A 9,912-nucleotide genomic window follows, 5' to 3' on the forward strand; every position below is an offset into this window, starting at 1 on the left:
TATGTACTTTAAACCCCGCATAACTGAGGGTCGGAGGGGTCGGGCAGGCACTATATAAGCCACCCCCTCCTCAGTGTAAAGGGTTCGCACCCCTGTAACTCATACGCACATAATCCAGTCGACCGCCTCCGGGCTCCGAGACGTAGGGCTGTTACTTCCTCCGAGAAGGGCGTGAACTCGTAAATCCCTTGCGTATACAACTACTCCATAGCTAGGATCTTGCCTCTCCATACCTAACCCCCATTCTACTGTCAGACTTAGAACCACGACACCGGAGGTAAAGATTTATATATGGAAAGTTGTTGTTCGGGTTCCGGGAAAAGTTCGGGGTTTTCCGGTATTGTACCGGGAAGCTTCCAGAAGGTTCCAGAGGATTCCGGAGGGGTCCGGAGGTCCGGAAATTGTTCCACCACGTCCAATACAGTAGCATGGGCTGTAGGGGGGCTCCCTAGCCTTAATGGGCCAGGGGCACCAGCCCCCCAAGGCTCATGCGCATGGGAAGGGGAAACCCTAAGGGGGAGGGCCTCCACTTGACTTGGGAGGCACTCCTCCCCCCTTGGCCGCCGCCCCCAACCCTAGATGAGATCTAGGGGGGCCGGCCCCCTCTTCCCCCCACATATAAATAGCGGAGGGGTGGGAGGGCAGCCGCACCAAAAGTTCTGGCGCTGCCCTCCCCCTCTCCCAAGTACTCCTCCTCTCCCGCGGTGCTTGTCGAAGCCCTGCAGGATTGCCACGCTCCTCCATCACCACCACGCTGTTGTGCTGCTGCTGGATGGAGTCTTCCTCAACCTCTCCCTTTCTCCTTGCTGGATCAAGGCATGGGAGACGTCACCGGGCTGTACGTGTGTTGAACGCGGAGGTGCCGTCCGTTCGGCACTAGGATCTCCGGTGATTTGGATCACGACGATTACGACTCCTTCAACCCCGTTCTCTTGAACGCTTCCGCTTAGCGATCTACAAGGGTATGTAGATGCACTCTCCTTCCCCTCGTTGCTAGTCTCTCCATAGATAGATCTTGGTAACTCGTAGAAATTTTTTGAATTTCTGCTACGTTCCCCAACACCGGGACCAAAGGCCGCCACTTCCCGCCCTTTGGGCTGCTGAAAAGGGGCCTCTGGTCCCGGCTGGTGGCACCAACCGGGACTAAAGGGGGGCATTGGTCCCGGTTTGTGCCACGAACCGGGACCAAAGGCCTGGGTATATCTTAGGAAAATTTGACGAACTCATCGCCAGTTGCCCCCCAGCCCGCCCGACAACGCCGAGCTCATCGACGCCGCCAGGCTGCCCAAATCGACGCCGTCCGCTGCCCTGACGCTACCCGCCGCCCAGACGCCGTCCGCGCGCCGCCCCGACGCCGTCCGCGCGCCTCCATCATCGACCCTGCCTCGTCGTCGCCAGGCTGCCCCGACGCCGCCCGCCGCCCCCGCCAACGCCGTCGTCGTCGCCCGCGCCCGTCGTCGCCGTCGCCGTCGCCCGCGCCCATCGTCACCGTTGCTGCGGGGAAGCACCACGCTGGCTCCCGCGACCCATTCATCCCCGTGGCCATTCTTCCACCGCCGCACCGATTCTGGCCGGCGACCTCGACCCCTCCCCGCACTGTGAGCCCCTGCCTCCTCCCCTTTCCTTCTCATTGCCGTCCCCGCACGCCATCCATAAGCGCGCGCCACTGCCAACCATCATCGTCGTCGCCGTATAATGCTTTGTATATGCTCACTGTATGTATGTATGTATGTATGTATGTATGTATGTTCACTGTATAATGCTCTGCGAACCGCTTGAACCCATCCGGACAAAGAACGCATTTGCTGCTCAGTGCGGGGTTCTTGTTAGCGACAAGATCCCGATCAGCAACCACCAATGGTATAAGCCTAATAACGAAGACCGTGAGGTGTCTTATGTCAATGACATGCAGAAAGATGATCTTTGGACTGAGCTGAAGACAAATTTCACCCTACCGTGAGAGGAGGATCCGGAGAAGCCAGTTACAGAGCAATTAATCAAGTCTTTTGCTCTTAAGAAGATGGCAGGCCTATTCAGGAGGTGGAGGAAAGAGCTGAAAAAGTTTGTCAACAAAGAAGAGACACTAGAATTCATCGGCAAATATGAGAAGATCAGAGATCACTGGCGCGCATTTGTGGCCCACACGACAGCAGAAAAGAGTAAGAAGATGTCGGCGACAAACAAGCAAAATGCTGCGAAGAAGCAGTTTCACCATCGCACGGGGTCAGGTGGCTACCTCAAAGCCCGGCCTAAGTGGGCCAAGGCTGAGAATGATCTGCTTGATAAAGGGATTGAACCAGAGACAATGAACTGGCCAGAGCGTTGCCGGACTTGGTTCTTCGGGGCTGGCGGAACCTTGGACCCTATATCAGGGAAGTGCCATTGGACAGACGAGCAACTGAAAATACCAGTCAAGAGGCTTCGACACTATATCAATGCAGCGTAGCAAGGGACGTTCATTCTAGACAGGGAGAACGATGAGCTCACAATGGCCCTCAGGAATCCTGAGCACCCTGGACGGACACGAGGCATGCCAGGCTCCATTCCATGGAAGGTTGGTTTTCCGGACGCAGGGGGTTACAAAACCCAGGAGAGGAGGAAGAAAGTGGAGCATAGGCAACTGCAGGCACTGCACGAAAGGGTACAAGGGCTAGAGGAACGAGAAGCAGATCGCAGCAAATGACCTGCCGAAGCTTCCCCCGAAGCTACCCCACCATCTCAGCGGAGAAGCAGCGTGGCTTCCACCGAGCTGCTTCAGCTGGAGCATGTCTTGACGGCTCCTGCTAGCTACCACGTGGGTTTTATCACGGAGTCTCAAAATTGCCACCTTATGGCGCAATGGCAGAACTTAAAAGTCAAGGCGGCTGTCGGCCAAGTTTGACCTTCTGAACCCGACGCAACTTTTCACTGGCGTCCGATTCCAGAAGGATATGCTAGGGTGACAGTGCACGAAATAACGGAGGGATTTGAGGACCTCCAGCTTGACCACCCTACCGGTGAAGGGGAGACTCGGCTGGGTTATGCTCTGAAGACTCCATGCCTATGGCTGAATGAGTTCATCAAGCTTCCGAACTGGACGCCTCCTCCTTCTCCCCCGCCGAGTCAGGGCACTCCACCTCCTCCACCGCCTCTTCCACCGCCTCCTCCTCCGGCGAGTGACAATCAGGGCACTCGGCCTCATTCTTCGACGTGTGGCGGCACTCCACCTCCTTCTCCGCCTGCGCCGGCGCGCCCGAGCAGCCAGCAGCCTCCTCCTTCTCTGCCTCGCTAGCAAGGGCGGAAGAGACCCGCCGCCGCCCCGGCTGCTCTGGCGCGTTGTAGTCCTTCTCCTCCGCCTGTAAGCAAGTATGAAAGAAGACAGACGCCGTAGCCGCTCCGTCTGCTCCGGCGTCTAGCAGTACAGCCAGAGGTGGGAAGCAATACAGATACAGTCCTTCTCTCAAGCCTCTAGAGATGTTACCGTACGAGAGGACCGAGTAGGAACACGCGAAGATCGTGCGGGCCGAAGTGGACGACTTCTTTGAAGGGTTGAAAGCAAAGAGACATCCACCTCCAGAGGAAAAGGTAGATCCGGTGAAAGCAAAGCGCACTATCGATGCCCTGAGGAAACCACCGAAGTCTTCGCCGAGAACCAACTATGAGCGCATTACTGAACAGACATATCTCGAAGCGGAGTGGTCAGGAAGTACTGTCAGACATCAAAGGTCAAAAGAACGAGTAGCTGCCAAAAAAAATTGCCCAGCTCGGCGAACAACCAAATCAATCGTGCCCCCCGCTCAATGCGTCTAGCGGCGACATCGTTGCTAATGCTCCAGGGACGGTGGCCGGTTATGGCAATCTTACAGATTACCTGCCTGACGATAAACTTCCTGATTTCATGGAGGTGGACGAACACAAATACGAGTACGGGAAGTCTCTCGTCAAATATGAAAAATCTCTAACAACGATGATGCAAAGATTCCATAATTGATACATGAAAACCTGCAGAGAGTCTGGGGGGACGAATACTTTGTATCTGAGAATTAAACAGGAGCACGACCTCGTTGGAACTGATCTGTTGTCTGTTCCATTTGAGGAGTTCTTCGAGTTCTTCAATCAAAAGTCCCTCGATAAATTAATGCTCTTTTGCTACTGTCTATAAGTACTATTTCTATCATTAAGTCTCTATATATAGCTCGGCTCTTTCATTGCATGTATTTATAATTAATTATCCTCACTATATTATGCAGATTGAAGATCGTCGAGTGCAGAAAACAAGAAATGTATGATATTGGGTTCATTAACACAAATATCATAGATGAAATTCAGGTTAAAAAGCACGCCAAAGAGGCCAAGGCCAACTTGCTACAATCGTTGATCAAAAATTAAAACAAAGATACCATACTCTTTCCTTACAACTTCGAGTGAGTGTTACTGTCGTGTGCATATTCGGTTTCCCTTATTACTCGAGCGAGGTCATAGTAATATAATTGATGAGTTATGCATGCGTGCGTAGCTTCCACTATGCTCTTCTGCAGATTAAGCTTGAGCGGGGAATAGTAACCGTCTTAGACTCGAGATGAAAAGATCCAGAAACCTATGCGGACATGACTAAAATGCTCAACAAGTAAGTTCAATCGATCATTATCGCACCATATCGGCAACTTTTTGTTCATTTCCTGATATCTCAAGTAATAATAATTATTTTCTTTGTCCTGCAGGGTTTGGAAACAGTTCACCGCAGAAGCTCCGGGACTGCCGAAGGAGCTGCGATATACATCCCCGAAAGTAAGTATTACTGGCTAGCTAGTTGCGCGCATCTCCCGTTGATTTTATAGCTATACTTTCATCAATGCCATTTATAATGCTTCATTATCAGTTTGATTGACCTCTATTTCTCGTAAAGTGCTTGTGGCAGGAACAAGGGAATGATTTCTGTGGATACTACGTGTGCGAGTTCATCTACAACGTGAATTTGAAAAATAAGCGAGGCTACTCTAAAAGACAATATGAAGTGCGTAAGCAATAATATTCACAATTTCATTTTCTTACACCATCATTTCTGTTGAGTTACATTCATATATATGTATTAACCCCCTTCTTTAAATTAGACGTGGCAGATGCGGAATGAACTCCTACCACAAGATCGCATGAAAGCAATTCAAGAGGAATTGGCAGGATTCTTTCTTGACCACGCCATCAATAAAGCCGGAGAATACCATGTGGAATTTGATTTCAATTGCTAGGGGATTGTAAGAGATCTTACATATTGTATATGTATGTAGCCAGTAGCGTCGGATAGATAATACAAAAACTTGTTGTTCGACCAATCTCTCGGAGAAGGAGAGGTCGATCAATCACTTCTCTCAGTATGCATGACGAACTTCTGTACTTAATGGTTTCCTTCATTTTCTTACTAGCTAGCGTGTCGAGGGCCTCTCTATGTATAGTACGTAGCGTCAACGAAGCACGGAGATAAGAGAGGACACTTCGCCCTATTAATTAGCTAGCTAACACAATATATGAAACACCTAAATTAACCCCCCAAAACCCCCAACCCCCCCCCCCCCTTCAAAAAAAACAAAAACCCCAGCCCCTGAAATGCTGACGCGTGGATGCCTTTTGGTCCCGGTTGGTGCCACCAACCGGGACCAAAGGCCCTCCTGCCTGGGCTCGGCGCACCGGCCACGTGGAGGCCCATCTGTCCCGGTTCGTGTAAGAACCGGGACTAAAGGACCAGGGCATTAGTAACGACCCTTTAGTCCCGGTTCAACAACCGGGACAAAAGGCCCATATGAACCGGGACAAATGGCCCCTTTTCTACTAGTGTCCTTCTTGAAGGTGCCGCCTTTGGGAGCTGTTTGGTTGGTTTGCGCTGTTGGGGTGCATTCGGCGACGTCAGTGGTGTGTCCTCTTCGTCCAAGCTTGGTGCTAACCGTCCTCTGCGGCCGGGCCATGGGCAATTCTGCTTGAGGGAAGCTTTGGCGGCTCGTCCGGAGTGCGGGGATCCTCTCTATGTGGCCATCCTCCGGCGGCATCCATTATAGTTCTAGGTGGAACATTATATCTTTCGACGGTACGACGCCTTTCGAGCCAGGCAAGGAGGTTGTGGCCTTCTTCGGAGATGGAATTGGATGGATGTGCCGTGCCGGGGTCCATAGCTGTTTGGTGACCACACTCCCTGGTGATGCCGGTCATCCCCTTCTCCTCAGTGCCAGCTTGGTCCTAGCTCCCTGGTGCTTCGTTCTCGGAGGAGGGCCTCGATGTCTGCAGTTGTGTGCTTATCTGTTTTATCTTCTAACTTGTAGCTTTGAGGCTAGTTAGATGCTTACCAGCGTCTATGTATCTTACCGTGTTGTTTTTTTTTCTTTGGTTCTTGTGTTCTGTAATCCTAGCCGGTTGATGACTTTGTTAATTCAAAGCCGGGCTAGGCTCGAGCCCCATCTCGGGCTCGGTTGATGCCTTTTCTCTAAAAAAAGCTGCACTAACTTCATATCTCTCTACCTTTGTCGTCTCATAGACGATGACGACGATGACAGCGATGATGAAGACGAGACTGTGGAGGCCAAGTTCAGTTTTAGTTTCATCGACCAGATTGAGAAGCACAAGCCAGTGTACATTCCTGGAACTAAGACCTACAGCTTCTCCCGCAGTGAGACGTCCCAGGGCAACGACAAGTTCACAAGGAAAGATGTCCTTGAACAATCACGTAATATGAAGTGTGGTGGTTTCAACATCCGATGCGATGTCATCGTTTGCAATACCGAGGTCGCCGCCACCCTTCCTCATGATATATGTCAACATTTCAACAATCTTCTTCAAACCAAGGTGGGTGCCGACGTGATGTTTGACGTCAGCGGCGAGACGTTTGCTGCACACCGGTGTGTGCTTGCTGCCCGATCAACAGTCTTCATGGCGCAACTCTTTGGCCCCATGAAGGAAGGCACCACTACGTCTAGCGTAATACAAATCAAAGACATGGACGCAACAATATTCAGCACTTTGCTTAGCTTCATCTACACTGACTCGTTTCGAGAAATGGAGAAGGATGACATGGAGGAGGACGAAGCACAAGCCGTTGAAGAAGAGGATGAAATGAGGTTGCAATGGCTACAAGACTTGTTTGCAGCCGCAGACAGATATGACCTCCGGCGGTTCAAGTTCATATGTGAAAAGCACTGGTCTGAGGAGGTACACGTGAGCTCGGTGGGGTCCACTCTTGCTCTGGCCGAGCAACACCATTGTCACGGTTTGAAAGAGGCATGTTTGAGGTTCATCCAAGCCCAATCTCTCTCATGTCTGCAAAGAATAATGGAAACTAATGGCTGGAAGTATTTGATCATGACCAATCCCTCTGTTTTGAACGAGCTCATTACCAAGCTTGCTTCGAACCAGCGCAAATAGCACTCTATATATTTTACGCATGGACCCTTAGAGCTAGATGAGAGAGGTTGTGTGTGCGGGCGGGTGCGTGTGCGTGTGTGATCCTATATAGTTACGTGTCTTGATTTTGTCTCATCGTGTAATTTGCATATATGCTCCTGAATCAACAAGATCCAACACATGGGCAAATTGTCTCTCCATGAAATGGACTATTAATTCGGGTGTAAGCGTCAACATCAATGTGCATTGCAGCACAGTGCAAGTTCCGTGCATTTTTTTGCGAGTGGATTTCTCCGTGGATTAATCATGTCGTACATTGTTCCTTCAACTCGGACGGTGGCTATACTGGTTATTTATATTCTCGCTCGCAAAGTTCATATGTCTATTACTTTGTCTGACTGTTGTATATAATAAGTAACGTGTATTTGCTTTTGGCAAAAAAATAACAATGTAAGATGTATTTATCTTTTTCTCTCAGTTTTTTGTGCGTGCCCTTTCACCATCCAGCACGTGCCTTAGATAAAAAGTAGCACGTAGTCCCCAATAGGAAGGTAGTAAAAAAATAAACTCTCTCCTGATTGTATGAACTGGCATTTCTTTCTCCCTCCCATCCCATGGATTGATTTTATTCTGGTGCAACAAGATTTAGTTGATTTTTATTAGGTCGTTGGTTATTTAGCTGCCGCTAATTAAGCTGCTAAGTGTTAACTAACTAATTTAGTTAAGGGTATTTTCATCCAAAATTCTTCTCAATTTAGTGCCTTGGTCACCACGCCCTGTCACTAATCGGTCACGAGAATCTAACCCAGACGGGCGCCTCAAACGCCCGGGCTGACCGGCACCCCTTATATCCAACCCAAATATGGGGCGGATACGGCATCGCCCAAGCGTGCCTGCCACGTCGCACTGGCGGCGGTGTCCCACGCGAAATCCCTCGGAAACCCAGTGGTCCGAACCTCGTCTCCTTCGTCGGGCCGATGTATCGCGTGGCGCTGCTCTGGCGGGCTGCGTAGTGCCTAGCCCGGCTGTTTAAGTTGACCACTGGCGTCGAAATCCTACCATCCATATTTCCTTCCACCTGCCTGCTGTCGTTGCCACTTTTCAGTCCTCTTCCGCCAAGTAGCCATGTCCCTACGCCGTCGGGTGAGAAACTACCCATTTCTAATGCCAAAGCACCAGCTAGAGCTCCTTGAGCAGACTCGGGCAAGGCGCGAAACCCGGATCTCCGCGGGGCTACCTCCAAATGCGGCGGATCAGAAAGAGGAGTTGGAGGAGGAGGAGGAGGAGGAGAAGGAGGAGGAGGTTGAGGAGGAGGAGGAGGAGGAGGAGGATGTCGGGGGCGCTGGCGACGCGGATCTGCGGGATGGGCACCAGGCGATCCTCGATTCCCTCCACTCGGAGTCGACTGCGAATGCCAGATGCCATCACTGGCAGGAGATGGAGGTGTAGCAGGCCGCGGAGGAGGCAGAGATGCTCGCCTACATGGCTGAGGTCGAGTCGGAGGGGGATGAGCCGGAGCCCTCCTACGCGCCTGTCCACCGGGCGCCAGGCATCGACGTCGTGGACATATTCGACGACGAAGATTAGGTAGGGTAGTACGTAGGATTTATTTTGCATGTTTTGTATGGATCTAGGGTTTGAAATATGAGACACTCGGATGCAAAGTGGCTAATTTGAGGTGTGACAGATCACCTGGCGCGTCCGCGGGTGTTTGAGTGATCGGATTTGTCAAGTATGGCTGTAGAATGCTCTTAGACAACAAGTCGGGACAAAACCTATAGTCAAGCACTCGGCGTGCAAGGTTTCACTTCAACCTAGACGCAGCCGAGCGTTGACAAGCTCTAGGGCTATTGACGTTATCACATACCGTCGGTACATCACTTGAAGGCAAGTTGGCCCACTAAACCGACCTTAGGGCCCAAAAGGCCACGACCCTTGGCCCTTAACTTGCCAGTAGGCCTCTCTAGAAGGTCTGCATCAACTTGCCGCACAAGACAACCATAAGGGATGCGGTGGACTCTTAAAGGGTGTTTGTTTCCAAGGATTTATTGGTTTAGGGACTTAAAAAGTCCATATAGGTCCCATCTAAACCAAACAGGAGGGACTTATAAGGACTTATAGTGGGCATTTGGGACTTATGAAATAAGACTCTCAAGGAGAGTCTTATAGGGACTTATAGTTGTAATATGGTCTTATAGGAACTTATAAGTCCCAGGAACCAAACAGGTAGGGACTTTTTAGGGACTTGAGACTTATAAGTTGGGACTAAAAAAAAGTCCTATGACTTATGAACCAAACAGTGCCTCAGATCGTCTGTATAATTATGTTCCTGGCGGTGAGAACATTTAAAACAAATACAACCCTGAATATACTTCAACAAGTTTAAAAAATGTGAATACTGAAACACGGTGAAACACTATGGAACTATACGAAACCATGATATTCTGTTGAACTCGTTTTAGGCCCCGAGCGCAATGTTACACTCTAGAATAAAACGACACCAGATGAAACAGTGTATAAAATGTTGTTGTCTACATACTTTTCATACTT

At 50.4% G+C, this 9,912-nt stretch overlaps 1 protein-coding gene across 1 annotated transcript in view; it reads left to right on the top strand.

Annotated features, from left to right (window-relative positions):
- The window catches only part of LOC123114979 (BTB/POZ and MATH domain-containing protein 2-like), a 37,171-nt gene extending 29,788 nt beyond the window's left edge, over positions 1–7,383 (top strand). Inside the window, exon 2 of the mRNA XM_044536313.1 lies at positions 6,467–7,383. Coding sequence (XP_044392248.1) covers positions 6,467–7,383 — 917 coding nt within the window. The remainder of the gene's footprint in view (positions 1–6,466) is intronic.
- The last annotated feature ends 2,529 nt before the right edge of the window (positions 7,384–9,912 follow it).

This window comes from Triticum aestivum, chromosome 5B, assembly GCF_018294505.1.
Source record: "Triticum aestivum cultivar Chinese Spring chromosome 5B, IWGSC CS RefSeq v2.1, whole genome shotgun sequence".
Taxonomy (NCBI): domain Eukaryota; kingdom Viridiplantae; phylum Streptophyta; class Magnoliopsida; order Poales; family Poaceae; genus Triticum; species Triticum aestivum.